The 17,687-nt window shown below is 40.2% G+C and overlaps 1 protein-coding gene across 4 annotated transcripts in view; it reads right to left on the bottom strand.

The window, feature by feature from the left end:
- Nucleotides 1-242: 242 nt before the first annotated feature.
- tacr1a (tachykinin receptor 1a) overlaps nucleotides 243-17,687 on the bottom strand; it is a 69,400-nt gene continuing 51,955 nt past the window's right edge. For 2 of the 4 annotated variants that reach the window (XM_080894841.1, XM_080894843.1), the window contains 3 exons: nucleotides 16,814-16,964; nucleotides 13,886-14,082; nucleotides 7,271-11,528 (listed from right to left, as the gene is read on the bottom strand). In XM_080894841.1, coding sequence (XP_080750967.1) covers nucleotides 11,183-11,528; nucleotides 13,886-14,082; nucleotides 16,814-16,964 — 694 coding nt within the window. In that variant the 3' untranslated portion in view covers nucleotides 7,271-11,182. Of the gene's footprint in view, nucleotides 2,837-7,270; nucleotides 11,529-13,633; nucleotides 13,771-13,885; nucleotides 14,083-16,813; nucleotides 16,965-17,687 lie in introns of those variants that run through there. The other 2 variants (XM_080894842.1, XM_080894844.1) reach the window with 2 other exon arrangements.

The raw sequence follows: 17,687 nt of genomic DNA on the forward strand, positions 1-17,687 counted from the left end.
GCACACTGAGCCTGCTGTTTCTGCTGCTTCTCATTCTTCTTCTTTGTCCTCCTCTCTCTGTCTTATCTGTAAGCTGTCATAGTGCAGGTCAAGACACACACACACACACACACACACACACACACACACACACACACACACACACACACACACACACACACACACACACACACACACACACACACATATAGTTACACATTGTTCTGCTTGAAATAAGCACAAATTCCCGATGACTTGTAAATTATTCTTTAATTATCCCTTTACATCAAAATTTACACCAAAATTTAGGCAAAAGCACAGATTTAAAACACCTACTGCACATTACACATTAAATGTAACCAAACATAAGGTAGTTAAAACTAGGTAGTAACAGATACACAGTCACCTTATCAGTACTCGCACTGAAAACACATACAAAAGATAAACACTTGTTTTCTGTCTTTTTTAGTAGCGAAACCATGATGGAAACACCAACACAGTGTGGCTGTGTCTGAAAAGTGCTATATCACTACTTACTGTACTTTTCAAATGCATTTCTCAGTTAAAAGTGCAATTTTCAGTCACATATGACCAAAAATACCAGATCAGGTATTTTTTCCACACACACTGTGCAGTTAGCTCTATATTTAATGCTAAAACGCTGACCTTCAGCTTTAAGACAATTTGAAGACTAAAAGAAAAACCCTGGGTAGCAGTAGACATTGTAGTTTTGTACCCTTTAGGGTGAGGGTGATTCAAATAGCTAAAAGCCAAAAGTTCTCAGTCGATTGGATGTGAATGTAATTGCCCTCAAAGTAAAACTGAGTCAGGAGTTTAAAGCATGATGCTATGCTATATTTTTCGTCATGTCAGCTCATCAGAAAAGGGCCATCATCAACAATGTGTTAATCCTTCTTTGCCATGCTGTGCGGGACACGTGGCTAGCCTCAAACTCTTTTGTTTGTCAGAAAAAATAAATGCTGGAAAAACTGGTAAAAAACAATGTACAGTTTAACTTTTGACTTTTAAAATGAGGCTCTGAATTTGGTGTAGATGTGGCTCCGATGTGCATGGTTGTCTGTCTCTCTCTGAACACTTAGCAGCACAAGGCTCATGCAGGCTTCATCAACAAAATTTCACCAATGTGGTAGCTACACAAAAGTGGTGATATAAGTTCTCAGACACAGCCTGGCTTCTCTTTTTTTTTTACCACGGGAAAGATATGTGACCATTTATATTGTAACAGGCACTGGTTCTGTAACACACAGAGCACATCTTTCCCCAGAGTCACATCTCCTCCACAGACACAGTTCAACAACATATGCGGCTGTAATGCTCCGCTGTACATTTTGTGGTGTGTTAAATGACTTTACAACACAACACACACACAGACATCACTATGCCATGGTTCAAAGTGAGTTCTCTTTACAGCTTGTACTCAAAGTGTCACATTGAAAAGGAGATTCACAAAAGAGACCACTGGAGAGGTTGGCATTTGTACAATATGAGAAAAACGCTTAAATTCAAAGCAGCAATAAACGTCTCAACACTGACACTGCAGAGGCAGTCACTGAAGTTTTACTTCCAGATGTGATGATTTCTTCTTTTATTCAGGCACATCTGCCACTATGATCTAATTTCCCCTGGTTGTGCAAACATTCTTATAGATAAGATTCATCATAATGAAGTGCACTGTGATTAATATATATATGTAAATGTAAGGCTTCTTGTATGTAAACCCCCCCAAACTACTTGATCACCGATAAGTACACTAATCTGCTCCCACCTTCATGAGCAAACACACTTGAGCATACACACATGTCACTCTTTTTATTTTATTCCCCCCATTAAGTGAGGAGTCCCACAAGCATTTGCATTGTAAAGTATGTGTGTCTGTGTGTGTGTTTAGATAGTAGCTGTAATTAGCATGATTGGAGAGTGAGGGATGGTTAGAAACACAGGTAGAGATGGTGCTGATGAGGACATTCACCCTACCGTGTAGCCTGCCAGGCGCCTCTCCTCAGCAACAAGCAGGCATCTTTTTGTCTCCATCGCTACAGCTCTCATCAGCAATGGCCGCGTGAGAGCTCTGAGTGTGTGTTGAGAGAGACACTGCGGCGCGCTCGTTTAAGGAGCGCTCGCTGAACAAAGTTGATTACACATTCATTAAAGCCCCGGCCTCTCGTTCACCCACTCCACTTGACCTGTCCAAGTGAGAGGCGGATCAGGGAGCGTACTCTGCATTCAGGACACACTGTGGATTATTTCTGGCTCTGTGCTTATGATTAGGGCACCGCAGTCACATGAAATATAAATAAATAAAAGATGATGATGATGATGATGATGATGAGATGATAAGATGGGTTTTGAACTGCAGCCTCCCAGTGCTCACTCCTGCATGCCTCTCTGGCTCAGACAGCTAATGCCACATTATAATGGATACTATGGATTTCTTGCATCCTGTTAGATTTGTGATTTGCCCCATAATTGTGTTTGGAAGGCTTACTTGGGATTTTAATTTAGTTTTCATTTTTACATCGTTAGTTAAACCAAGTTTGCACAACTGAATGGGATCCTCTGCCTACAACTGAGACAGTTCTCTGCACTAAAAAACAAAAGGGAAAAAAAATATTGGATAGTAATTCAGTAAACAGCCAAATCAAATGGACCTCAGACAATCCTTCCAAATGTTTGCAGCACTGTCCTCGTGAGGATCTTGCAATTATAGCCTGAAACGCCTAGCACCAACAAACTGAATCTAACTTATCTTTGAAACTCCTCTGGAGAAGGCCGTCTCTGTTAGAAAATCAAATTTCAGCAGGAGCATGCGGAGATTACCTCTTCACGTTTCGGTCCCCTTGCAAGGGAGACAAAAGATTAAAAGATCACAAGGCGGTTGCAGGAAAATTAAACTAATAAATAAACAAGCACACTTCTGTTACACATAAAGGACACATTCTCTGCTCGGGACTTTTACTCTGTGTTGTTTTGCCTCTTCGGATAAAACAAAATAGCCTCACAAATCACTCTTGAAACGAACTGCCCGCAGCTCACAGACGAGTCACAGGGGGTCAGTTTGTATTAAAGGTTATGAGCAACTGTTGCTAATTGGTTTATTTTCCCAATAGTGAGACTCCAGTAGGGACAGGCTAACTGTAGCCACAGGCTGTAACCACTTTGTGCAAGTGGTGCACCTCTGTAGACTGTATATGAAAGATGTAAGTAGACTCCATGTCTGAGAGGTGAAACCTGCAGTCTCTGGGATTTTGCTAACCAGTCTAAGTACCCCTTGGTATGGCTATGTGCATCTACCACTACATAAAACCAACATGTGATGTCTTATCATGCCCAATATTTAGCAAAAATACTGATATACATATTAATATTGATGGAGTATCTATTCCACTCTAACGGCTTTAAAAATATGTTTTAGCAGGATCTAATAAACTAAACCCTCCTCATAACACTGAATGATCCCCATTGCAGAACAAAAAACCCACAGCACAGGCTGGTTATGGGTAATATGTCCTTGAGATGGTCCTCATTTGTAAACAGAGTAAGAATCTGAGTTGCAGACTTGATCACTTACTGAATGAGCTCATTTGCTTCCAGTATTTTAGCTAAGGAACATTTTCTGCTCACTTCACTCACTCCAAATCATCCAACCAGGGCAGCACACATCAAGGGTGTAGGTCTTGTTTATAAGGTAATCAGGTTACTTTCATCAAATAACATCAGCCATCATGCTCTCATTCACTCCTGGCTAAGTCTGTTTGAGGTTCTTCTCCCAAAATGTAACTATGCTCTTTGGATTGACAATACACCACTGCTACCAGAATACTAAAACACATATTTCATTAAACTTTTATGATAGCATGTGGCATTTGTGGTTATTTCACAAGTTTTTTAAAATTTGCTTTACATTTTCCACATGTTCACCTCAGATGTTGGTGCTGATGAGTGTGAAAATATGACGTTATGAACCTCTGTGCAGAAGATGAATGAATAAAGATTTCCCTGTTCACTGTGAATCTCATGTCATCAGATGTTGCCTACATGTTAGCAGTGCTGTAGTGCAGCGGTCCCCAACCTTTTTTGCGCCACATACCGGTTTAATGTTAGACAATATTTTCACGGACCGGCCTTTAAGGTGTCGCGGATAAATACAACAAAATGAAAAGATACAACCAGATATAAGAATAAATGTGAATTCACTGTGTAATTGTGTAACTTTATTAGCAGCGTCCTCCTGAAATGCACCAACAACACTGAGAGCAACATCCTCCTCTCTGCCCCTTAATGCTCTCTGGTCGCTATGGTAACGCATAAATATTTCTTTCAAATAAGACACACAACTACAACACGGGAAAAGATTCAGGAAAACCGAGTTAACGGTAAAGTCCCTGAAAACCATAAATTTCACACCTGAGCCTCAACTCTCACAGCCCGGTACCAAACGACTCACAGACCAATACCGGATGGTGGCCCGGGGGGTTGGGGACCGCTGCTGTAGTGCACTCTTTAACATACTAGACACACTAGACACTGTATGTATATATGTCTTGTGCTGGACTACATCATTCTTTAAACTTGAAACACTTTAATTCTCAAGGTGAATTTATTTTGCAGCTGCTAGTATCTGATAATGTAAGGAAAGCCAGTTACATGTGAGACATTTCAATATATTGACGTTTTATGCTTGGCCAATTTAAATGACACAGACTGCTGTCTATGAGAACAGCAGGGATCATGTTCATGTTTGACTTCTATTTTGCATAAGAAAAGTCCCAGAGATCATATAACGCTGATTTCTGGCCTTGACCATGCACACAGATATTTCTTCAGATTCTCAGACTCTGTTGATGATATTATGTACTGTAGATGATGAGATAATCAAAGTCTTCACAGCTTTACATTGACAAACATTATTCTGAAATTGTTTCACAGTTGTTTTGCAGACTGGTGAACCTGTGTGCATCTTTACTTCTGAGGAACTCTGAAGTCATGTTACTGACTTGCTGTCAATTAACCTAATTAGTTGCAAAATATTCCTCCAGCTGATTTTCACACTGCTTATCTTTTCAACCTTTTGTTGCCATCATCCCAACTGTATTTAAAAAAAATATGTTGCTGTCATCAAATTCAAAACAAATTTTCAGGCAATAAAGGCAAGTAAATTAAGTGTTTAAACTATTGAATATATTTGACATTTTACACAGCTTTCCAATTCTCTTTTGTCCTGTCTTCCTTTCCTCCCCCCAACTAGATGCAGCAGATGGCTGTCGGAGGTTGCTACATAAATAAAACTGAACTGAATTGAAATGAAATGAATTCGTTACTTTAGTTGACTCAACAGAGAAACACAATACTTGCAGCTGCAAATTGTAGTTATATCAATTTCCAGAGTGATTTCCAGTTCTTTTTCACTCAGACATGGCAGACTGAGGCCAATTAGTCAACTGATATAATGTTGAGACAGATATTTAGATATTTCAGATATTTAGGCATGGTGACTAAAATTGGCCATTATTTCTTAAAATTCAATTGAATTTTTTTTTTCTATTGTGCCAAATCCCTTTAACAGTCACCTCAAAGCCCTTTATATCGTAAGAAAAAGACTATGATAATACAAGCGTGTCATCATTTGGATTTACATTTCTTTCAGTCTAAACATTGCAAGTTTATCACATGACATTTTCTTTAGTGAGAAATAACTGTGCCTGTACTGATCAGATGTAGACACTCCGTGTTGATTCTGTAAATACAGTGGCTTGATAAAGTATTTGGCCCTCTTGAACTTTTCCACATTTTGTCACATTACAGCCACAAACATGAATCAATTTTATTGGAATTCCACGTGAAAGACCAACACAAAGTGGTGTACACGTGAGAAGTGGAACGAAAATCATACATGATTCCAAACATTTTCTACAAATAAATAACTGCAAAGTGAGGTGTGCGTAATTATTCAGCCCCCTAAGTCAATACTTTGTAGAACCACCTTTTGCTGCAATTACAGCTGCCAGTCTTTTAGGGTATGTCTCTACCAGCTTTGCACATATAGAGACTGAAATCCTTGCACATTCTTCTTTGCAAAACAGCTCCAGCTCAGTCAGATTAGATGGACAGCGTTTGTGAACAGCAGTTTTCAGATCTTGCCACAGATTCTCGATTGGATTTAGACACCAGACAGGTCAGGGATAAAGTTATTGAGAAATTTAAAGCAGGCTTAGGCTACAAAAAGATTTCCCAAGCCTTGAACATCCCACGGAGTACTGTTCAAGCGATCCTTCAGAAATGGAAGGAGTATGGCACAACTGTAAACCTACCAAGACAAGGCCGTCCGCCTAAACTCACAGGCCGAACAAGGAGAGCGCTGATCAGAAATGCAGCCAAGAGGCCCATGGTGAATCTGTCCATAGGACAACTATTAGTCGTGCACTGCACAAAGTTGGCCTTTATGGAAGAGTGGCAAGAAGAAAGCCATTGTTAACAAAAAACCACAAGTCCTGTTTGCAGTTTGCCACAAGCAATGTGGGGGACACAGCAAACATGTGGAAGAAGGTGCTCTGGTCAGATGAGACCAAAATGGAACTTTTTGGCCAAAATGCAAAACGCTATGTGTGGTGGAAAAGTAACACTGCACATCACTCTGAACACACCATCCCCACTGTCAAATATGGTGGTGGCAGCATCATGCTCTGGGGGTGCTTCTCTTCAGCAGGGACAGGGAAGCTGGTCAGAGTTGATGGGAAGATGGATGGAGCCAAATACAGAGCAATCCTGGAAGAAAACCTCTTGGAGTCTGCAAAAGACTTGAGACTGGGGCGGAGCTTCAACTTCCAGCAGGACAACGACCCTAAACATAAAGCCAGGGCAACAATGGAACGGTTTAAAACAAAACATATCCATGTGTTCGAATGGCCCAGTCAAAGTCCAGATCTAAATCCAATCGAGAATCTGTGGCAAGATCTGAAAACTGCTGTTCACAAACGCTGTCCATCTAATCTGACTGAGCTGGAGCTGTTTTGCAAAGAAGAATGGGCAAGAATTTCAGTCTCTAGATGTGCAAAGCTGGTAGAGACATACCCTAAAAGACTGGCAGCTGTAATTGCAGCAAAAGGTGGTTCTACAAAGACTCAGGGGGCAGAATAATTATGCACACCCCACTTTGCAGTTATTTATTTGTAAAAAATGTTTGGAATCATGTATGATTTTCGTTCCACTTCTCACATGTACCCCACTTTGTATTGGTCTTTCACGTGGAATTCCAATAAAATTGATTCATGTTTGTGGCTGTAATGTGACAAAATGTGGAAAAGTTCGAGGGGGCCGAATACTTTTGCAAGCCACTGTATATGGCAAGCTGTGAGTAACAATGACATGTAAATGTATAAGTTTTATAATGAATTCTTTCACGTATTAGAGATGATCCATCTTTGGGCAGCACAATGAAGCAGTTAGCAGTAGAAATGTTCCTAGCAACTAAATAAACAGTTATTTAAATGAGAGAAATGATGCCTAGTCTAAAATACAGGAAACTGGGCACATTTTAAATCTAGGAAGTTAATAATTGGCCAAACAAATATTTTGTCTGTATTTTAGGAACAATGTGAAATCGTGTTTCAAATGTCACTGAAATGTACTTTGACTTGACTTGAGCACACACAGGCTCAGATTAGTTTGGCTAACCCTAGCAGTGCTAGCGGCCGCAGCCTGGGTTTCTTCCGTCCTAACCCTCCTATTCAGTGCAGAATATGGTCACACCTGGTTTCTGTTGCTTGGTTACATATCTGCTGTCAGTGCTGGCGGTCGGTTGTATTATTGCACCATCTTTGAATGGTACAACAGCACCTGCCATTGTACTTTTATAAAATAAGAATAATACATCCTGCACCTGTGTTGAACCCCATCACCACCACCACAGTCTAAATTTATCCTTGTTAGGGTAACTGGTGATTCTAAATGGCGTGTCGGTGTGAATGTGAGTACCTCACCAGTGGCTGGACAAGCACGATAATTTAATGGAAAGCTATCCTTCTTTGAATTTTCTTTCTTTTGAGTAGATTTACTAGACTGTCACTCAACATGGCTGTCCGGTATGTGTATATGAAATCTCAAAGCTATTATTCTGATGGTCTTATCACTCAACCGATGCACCTGTCTAGCTATGTTGCGTTTATTACTAGCTGCATTGCCACGGTGAAACATTGGAATGTTAACTCGGGTGATGACACGTCTGGTATTTGCCTTTCATTTTCCCTCCCCGCACTGAATGTGACCTTCTGTTATTCGTGCACAGTGTCCATGTTAAATGCTGTATGGTTCACTGTCAACAAGACAATGCACTGAAATTGCGATAGAATTTATTGAATCTAATGTAGTTATGTTGCTTCACAACTGCTTCTCACTTTCATGTCAGCTGACACTGGAATTTATAACAACAGGCCTTGTGTGCCGAGAATAGACCAACAATCAGGGGGGAGCATATGAGCGGTATGTGCGTCTGTACGAAAATCATTGATGGGTGTCAGCAGGTGATCACTCTCTTGTCATGTGTGCACGTGTTGTGTGCACACACTGAAAACAATATCCATCTTGGAACTATATTTAACCAAGGGCTGCTGCATACTGTGTTCAGTATGTGATAGCAGTGAATTGATTCTCAGTGCAAAGCAAGTAAAAAAAAAAAAATGCCAATAACGGTTTACTTACTTTCAGTTTTTAAAAAAATCACTGAAATACTTCAAATGGATTCAGTCTTTCTTGCTTTGTGTGTTCTTGTCTGATAAGCGATAGCTCTGCAGTGCTGTGGATGTGCGTATCTGAGGCTGTGTGTTCGCTCTGCATCCAGCAAATATGTAAATTGTTGTGAATTTAGCTGTTAAGCACACTGCAGAATATCTGTATACAAATATCCTGCAGTGTGAACTCTTTCACAGATATAGCAGCAAGAAAACATCTTAAAATTTCATTACAGTTGTTAAAAGTATTTACAGTTTTTCTACTGTGAGAACAGTGTCACCATAGGTTTGCACCTCACTACAATTTGTTATTACAGCAGTTGTTTGTAGACATTTGAGTGTTTACTACTGTAGGAGGTAATGACAATTTGTCCCTGTGGGCTTTTCATTTCAATTTTATTTATATAGTGACACATCACAACAACAGTTCCCTCAAGGCGCTTTTTATTATAAGGTAATGACCCTACAATAATACAAAAGAAAAGAAAAGAAAAAAAAGAAAACCCTGACAACTTCCCATTATTTGGAAGGAAAAAGGAAAAACCTTTTAACAGGAAGAAACCTCTAGCAGAATCTGTCTCCTGGAAGAGTGGCCGTCTGTCGCGATTATTAGAGGTCAGGGGGGAAGACACGACAAAGAGAGCCAGAGATGAATAATAACTAATAATTAAATGCAGAGAGATGTATAAACACATAGTGAGTGGAGAAGGTGATTGAATGTGCAAAACCCACGTAATGTACCTGATCGAGCCCTAACTATATGCTTTATCGAAAAGGAAAATTTTGTTTTTATGTCTTTTTGGGTTTTGTTTAGTGTGTGTGTGTTTTTGTTTTGTTTCAGACATTATGAAAAGCAGCAAGGCACATCACTGCACATTAAAGAGCCACAGGTAACAAGCTGCACATCCAAGGACAAAAAGTCTGCAAAGAACTTTAAACCTGATACTAACTTGTGTCCTGTTGTAGCTGGATTACATTTTGGACTGACAGCTTAAACAGTATTTGAAACAACTGTCCAGTGACACCTCATGCAAAGGAAGTTAAAGTTCACTTCGCCCATCTTAACAATGGAGCCTACCCATATAATGTACCAGATTCAGCCCAAAACAGTGTAGGGAGAAAACGATAAAGCTAACATAGAAATACAAGAAAATAAAAGACCATAACAGACAAAGTGAAACTAAAGTGGTTTGCTGGATTACCCCAGGGAATGTCCAGAACTGAAAGCCCAATAAATCTGATTTTAAGGTGAACAATTGCTTGAAAAGATCATTTTATGTTGGTGCCAGCTACAAAAAAGTTTTTTAAAAAATGTTTTACACTCTGAAAGCAGTGCCTGTCTTTCAGTTCACCAATGAATCGTTATGTATCTGATGGAGGAGGAGCATGTTAAACAGACTAAAATAATGTACTGGTTCTGCAGAACACTCGATCATTTCTTTTCCAGATTGTGTTGAACAGATTTAATGGTGGGCTCACATCATTTAAGGGTTCATATTGGGCATGTGGGATTTTTAGCTAAATGTTTGCCTTCTCTTGAAACAGCAGCCTCTTTAGCATCTGAAGCGCCTCTGTTTTTCAGAAATGGTGCTGCCAGCTGCTGAAGTCAATGCGTAGCCTGATGACGGGGGAGTCCTACACTGCTGGTGTTTATGCTGATTGCCAGAACTTTTCAGCAACACCTGCAGAGGATCTTTTGAGCACTTCTTCAATCAGACAGGCGCTTGCTCTGCATGTTGAACTGCTCATGAAGTCCTGCTCAGTGAGACAGAGCTGGCAAGTTCAGAGTAGATTTTCCTTTGTTGTTTACAGTTTTTATCTCCCCTTGTGGGAGACCCTTTGAACTAAAATCCCACATCTGCCTGTGTTTCAGTGTCTGTTAGAGAACTCCTGTGTAAAACAGGTTGCCTTCACTTTTTTCAAAACTTTGTCTCTTCGGAGAAAACCCCTCTGTTAAAAGGAGAAGCCGCCGTTTTTACAGCAGTGTATTGGCATCGTGTGACAGCTTCACTCTAAAATAGACTGTGAGAAGTCACACAGCCTGCGTGATCGAGCATGTGTGAACCTGAGATGACTGGGGTGACATGCAGAAGCTGTGAGCAATGGAGGCGCTAGCGTCGGCTTCAGTTTAGCTTTTTGAAACTGACATGTGCTCTTGTTGTTGAAGCTCGAGCCATTCTGGCACCTGACAAATCCTACGAATGCCAGCTGACCATTAGCTCTGAATTGGATAACTAAGTGAAACTACAGTTCTGTGAACAGGGACAATATTTCCCAGCATTGCATTCCAGCAAAATGGAAATGGAAATGTGTTCATTAAAAACTCACATTCACCAGCAGACAAACTCACATATTCCTGCTGTACTTTTCATAAACACACGCAGGCAAAAGCAGCAACGTGATCGCTCAACTTACATTCTTTTCCTGCTGTCCAGCAAAATGCTGCCTGCACTTGAAGTCTATTCCTCCAGGTTGCTACTGGAGTAGAAACTCGACATCTCTGATACTGTTTTGGAGACACTCCAGGATGATGAACCATTTGAGGTGAGGTCCAGGGAGGAGCTGTGTGGTCTGGCCTCAACCACAGCCCCGCCAGGCCCTGGGCCTCCTATAACTTTCACCTTGGGCTGCTCTACATCGTCCCCAACCTGTAGAATAGTAGACACGGTGGTCTCCATCCTGCTGGCCTTGTAAACACTTGTCTGGGTCTGAAGATAGCGGGTGGACTTGAGTTCGAGGCCTTCATAGGAGCCTTGAGGGACGCAGGGGCAGCAGTGGAATGCTTGTTTAAAACCAGCTCGAAACCTGTGGAGGAAATACACAAATAAATCTGTTCTCCTGTGATTTGGCTGCACGATGACTCAGAGGTTTACACTGTTGCTTCACCCCAAGAGAACCCTGGGTTCAAACCTGGATAGCCCCCTTTCCCTTATTGACATCTATCATCCCCTCATAAATAAAATCATCATTTACAAACTGCATTCTTTACTCTGGTGATCTCTGCCTAATATTAAAATTTGTTTAATAATCTAAAACATGTTAATGTGAAAAAAAATAACAAATCAAAACCCTGAAATCTATTATCTGCTATTTTGTTTTAATGTCTGACCAGGAGTGACAACTTGGGAAAGTTACAAAAGAAGATGACAAACATACAAAACTATCACCAGTTTAGCTCTGCAGAGTTTTTTCATCTTCAGCTAACTGTTTGCAAATGGCCTGGTTTTGTTTGATCCTTGTGTGTGGATGAAGCCAGGAGTACAGTGCCAGGCAGTGGCAGCACAGTAAGCAGGGTGGTGTTATAACTGAGACACTCAGAGTCAAACTGGTGTTGTAACTATTCAACGTTACCTCTCTGTGAAGCCCCAGTAAAAACTCAGTGAAGCATTTAGCAGCTAAAGAGATATTTCCACACAGGAGTTGGTTAGAGAGTGAATATTAGACCTAAATTGGTCAGATGGACTGAGAAACAGCTCTAAATAGAAGCTAATGAAGCTCTCTGTGGATTCTGGTTGTGTAAACAGAACGGTGACACATTACTCATTCCAACTTTATAATGAAATTTGTGTAGCTTGTTGTACAGCCTCCAAGTAAACAAAAAGTCATTTAATGCAGGTTTAAAGGACACAGCTGGTTCATTTTTTCCTCATCTTCTTACTGGTAAACTACAGTACAACAATAACGTCCATCCATGAAACCCATATGCTCTAGATATTTTAAATGTAAAGGAAACTGTAAATCTGAGTTATTAACATTATATCTGTGGTGCAATTGTATGCCAAAGACACTAGAACATCATGTGTGTGTACAAACAAAAGATCATCTGTCAATGGCACTTCGGGCATGAAGCTAACAGCAGATGTAAAACTGTAACAGTTTAACACACATGCGCAGTGAACGTCCAAATGTTACTGTTCATTAACACATTTGCAGGTGTTACAAAAAAGACTAAAAATAAATCAAAACACTGACAGAAGACACGATGGAAGTATTTTGCGATTTAGATGAGAAAAGCCTGACATGAAACATCTTCAGTAGACAAACACAACCAAATGTGAAGCCAAGACAGAGAGAGAAGAATGAAGGGAAAGGCAACATGTCTGTCGCTGAGAGCGAGCGATAAGAAAGAGACTGATAAAAAAACACTCACATTGGTTATGCATATGAGCTCAGGGAGACAAAAAACCACCAGTGACTAAACCTATAAACCTCACCTCAGCCCACACATTTTCATTTTTGGGACTTGGGAGGTAAAATACTCAAGTGTGAAATCGCATTTCTCTGAAAGCTCAAAGGCAATTAGCAGGTTACAGCAATGGCGGACAATGGAAGATGCTTCATTAAAGAAGCATCTTCCACTGTCTTTGTGAATGATGATTCATTCGCAAAGTCAAATATTTTAGATCGATAGAAAAGATAGGATAGCTTATTTCGAACATGTCAATGTAAGTAAAATAACAAGAGAGAAGCCAGGAGTACCAGGCAGTGTTAACCAGCAAAAACTGCTATAAACTTAAAAATTGTTGACAGTCACATTAGCTTAAGTGTGTACCATTATAAAGGAGTGTCTGGTGTTTAAAATTTGCTATGTTTTTTGATGAGGTTTATTGCCCATACTAAGTAATTTTGATATAAAAATAATGTAGCCTGAGCTTTTCAAAAATCCAAAGCCTACATTGTCATGGGGGGCTTATTGTTTTTTCCCTTATTTTCTCAAACTTTTTGGTTAAGTTGCACGTGGAGTTTTAACTCCATCCCTTGGAGCTGTGATCCTTCTGTGATGCTTAAAACTCTAAGTTTTCAATCTCAATTGGGCTAGATAATGGCTTAGAGCAGACTAACGAGGCATTAATGGAAAAAACAAAAGCTGTTTAGAACGCACTGTGTGCTACTCTTGTCAGCCACATCTCAATCCAAATCAATGACTTTAATGTACTTGAATAAGAAAATTGCATTATGAGGTTGCTGTCCACAAGTTTGAAGCAAAAGATGGATGCTGTCATGTCAGTCTTAACCAGAATCTTTGAGGAATGTCTCACAGCTGAGCCTACGACAGGAAAAATAAAGACAGTTCTAAACCTCAGTATTTGATATGTGGAACTAATAAGATGCCCTGTTGGTGAAGTAGTTGCATGCATAATGGTTTGGAGGTGCTAACTAACCTGTCATTTAAGCAGCAGTAGATAATGGGGTTGTACATGGTAGAGCTCATGGCCAACCACATGATACCAAGGTAGACCTGCTGGATGTATGTTTCCTCAAACATTTCGGGGAAGAACTGGTGCAGCAGGAAGTAGACATGGTAGGGCAGCCAGCAGATGGCAAAAGTACATACCACCACAATCATCATCTTCACCACCTGTTGAATACATGATTACGCAATTATGTTTTGTAGATTTCTCCAGTGTGAACATGATTCTCAGTCAGACAAAGATTAATGTCAGACCAATTACAAATTGGTATCCTTAAGGAGCCTTAAGGTCATTATTATTAAAATAAGATTTCAGCAAAAATCATCCATTCATCTAAAAAGGAACCCCAGGTTACTCACGATGAATGTATCATGAGTAACTTGGGGTTCATTTTCTTGTTCAATGACACAAAGGAATGGAGGAGCCAGAGATCATTCCATTAACCTCCCAATTGATAGATGTTCTTTGGGCCAAAGCTCATTTAAGATAGAGCAGAAAATTTGTCTGTGGACAGAAGAATCAAAATTCAACATTCATTTTTGGAAAAATGCCTGTGAGAGGAACCATCTGACGTGGTCTCTATTCAAAAGCCTATATTTCTGATGGTATGAGGGTACATAAGTCCCTATGACAGGGGTCGGCAACCTGCGGCTCCCGAGCCGCATGCAGCTCTTTAGTCCTTATAGTGCGGCCCTGCGTGGTTTGGGAAAATAAATTAGAAGCATTTAGCTGAAGTGTATTTTATTTATGTTAGTTCATTTTTAACTTGTAGTTCTAAATTGGAAGATTATTGTGATATTGAAATATAAAAATAAAATTATATTCTATTATTTTTTTCATTGCTCAAAATAAGCGTCACACTCGCGAAAGCCGGTTTACCCGCCGAAACGCCGTGCATTTATCGAGACTTTCAACCCCAGGTAGGCCAATTATGGAGCTTCAGATCCACATTATGTCAGCAGCTGTTCTCCACCGTGAACTATGTTAAAAACAAACGCCACTCACGCCTCACAGATGACAGCTTACAGTCCTGCGTAAAGATGAAAGTGACTTCGTACAGCCCCGATTTGCAGACGCTGTGCGCAGAGGTTCAGGAGCAGAAGTCCCATTGCAAACATATCACGGCAGACCCGACGATGTTTCCATGAACATGCTTTTCAGCATCTCTTTACTGACCACTTTTCACACGGTTGCTGTACGCACACAGCCGGCTGTAGCTTTTCAGCTCACAGCCCGACACACACCAACACAACAGCAGAGAGAGCACAGACGTTAAGGCAGCGAGGCGTGATTGCGGGTGCCGCTCAGGTGCGTCCGCCTCCCCTGCAGCGGTGTTGCAGACCACACCTCGCCACACACATTAACCAATTAAAATACATATTTAGGCAGAATTTTGCAAATATCTATTTTTCATTTTTCAGCAGCATAGTGCTTTTTTTTTCCAATTATTTTTTAAAAGTCAGGTCAAGGCTCCAAAAGCCCAAAGGCGATATAAGGGTGGCGGCTCACAACAGTTTTTGTTTGCTACATGGATCATTTTAGTTCAGCTGGGTGTCTTTCCTTTTGTTATATTTCTTTAAGAGTTCAAAATGTGTTAATTACATAAATAAAATGTAATTTTCTCTGTAGCACTTCATGGATTTCATAAGCAACACACCTTAGTTGTTCACACAAAGCATAAAGGTAAAAAACAATATATACAGTGTTATCTTCATTTTAGATGTAGTATAGTAAAGTATTTGCGGCTCCGAGTGTTTTCTTTTGCGTGGAAACCGGGTCCAAATGGCTCTTTGGGTGTTAAAGGTTGCTGACCCCTGCCCTATGACATTGAAAGCTTGCACATTTAATACATTTTATATGTTCTAGTGTGAATTAAATTTGAGTTTTGGCGATTAGCAAATCGCCACATTCTGATTTTATCGATATTTTACACAGTGTAGTAACTTTTGAGAATTTTGAGTTTATAGAGTCATAGATGAACTCAATATGCTGTCTAACACCCAGAGGAAATCCACACAGACACCCCCATTGAGGCTCCCCATGATTAGCAAGAGCAGTTCCCCAAATAAGAGAGTGAGCCAGTAAAACGTGTCTCAGAAAACCAGTACTCACAACAGTGTTACAGCAGGTATTGTCAGTTTCCGGCTTCATTTGTTATCTCTTAATGATGAGATTACAAACTGCACTGCATCGATTGTTTCCACTGAGAACTGAGCATTCACCAATGTCATTTTAACAAGACATTGGCCAGCAGAGCCAACAAATCTGTTTGTGCAGAAAATTCTGAGCTACTTTGAAATCTTTCTGGGGCAAAATAAAAATATAATAGATCATGAGACACGGTCAGCGCTGCCAAGACAGACAGTGCTCACTGGCATTTAAGAGAGAATAAACAGATGATAATTTGAAACATTAATCACTCTCTATTTTAAAAAATGCCAACTCTAGCATATGCACTGCTAGCATGCTAAACTTTAGCAGAAGTTGGCACTGACCACAAAGAACTCCTGAGGGTGTAGTTATTGAGAATGCAATTAGCTCAGCAGGTTTTGGAGAAATGAAAGTGATCTCATATTTGCTGTTAAAGACGGTGGCTCACCAAAGTGACAAAAGAATTTACCGCGGAGGAGTCGTGGTTTTCTACACCTAATGAGCAAGAAGAAGAGCTAATGGTGAAAAGAGTGGATTAAGAGACTGCAGTTGGTTAAATTAGCAAAAAGTGGTCTAAAAAAAAAAACAGTCTAAGATAGAAGAAAGGACTGAGAACTCAGATTCAGGTGTGTGATGCTATGATGATTTTTTTATTACACGAGGAGACATCAGTCACATCCTGCTCAGGGCTGCAGAGCACAAAAATATTCTGATTACATTAGTGGTGAAATCCAGTAGGCAGGTTACCTTGCGTTTGGCAGTCAGCTGCTCCTTGTAGCGGTCAGAGGAGTCCCCAGGGATCTCACTGGCCCAGAGTGTCAGTCCCACCACCAGGTAAGCACAACCCATCAGCAGCAGTGGAAATGAATATATGAGGATGACCACACACACGTAGTACCTACAAACACATATTCTATATTATTACAAAAATATTTATCTATTCAAATAAAGTCAATAAGTAAATGCATTTGTAAAAGCAGACACATTGGCATGTATTGCATGGTAAATGGAAAAACTGTAGAGCAGCCAGGATTAAAGTATGACTAACTGACTCCCAGCCACTCCAGCACAAATTAGTCAAGACAAGGCACAAGATGTGATACCATATGCTGAACTCATATGTTTTATCAATCAGTCAACAATTCAATTTCAGTTCAATTCAATTTTATTTATACAGAGCCAAAACACAACAACAGTCGTGTCAAGGTGTTTTATATTGTAGGTTAGACCCTAGAACATAGGTGTCAAACTCTGGCCCGCGGGCCAAATTTGGCCCGCAGCCTAATTACATTTGGCCCGCGAAGCCATACCAAATTACTATTAGAGCTGGCCTACTGGTATTATACAGCTAATATATATATTGTTTAGTATTAAGCTTTGCTTGTTCCATATTCAGGTTTCCAGCAAAACGTATTTGAGTCCATAAGAAAATATTCATTCTTATATCTGGAGGAAGATTTTTTTTTTCAATAAATATTAATGTTAGCCCACGACTTTGTTCCAGTTTTGGCCCACTGTGTATTTGAGTTTGACACCCCTGCCCTAGAATAATACATAGAGTCAACAGCAGTCAATACTCCAGAAACTTGCACTTTGAAGTAGGATTTGGAGCAAGAACTTC

The sequence above is a fragment of the Rhamphochromis sp. 'chilingali' genome (assembly GCF_963969265.1).
Source record: "Rhamphochromis sp. 'chilingali' genome assembly, chromosome: 10".
NCBI lineage: Eukaryota > Metazoa > Chordata > Actinopteri > Cichliformes > Cichlidae > Rhamphochromis > Rhamphochromis sp. 'chilingali'.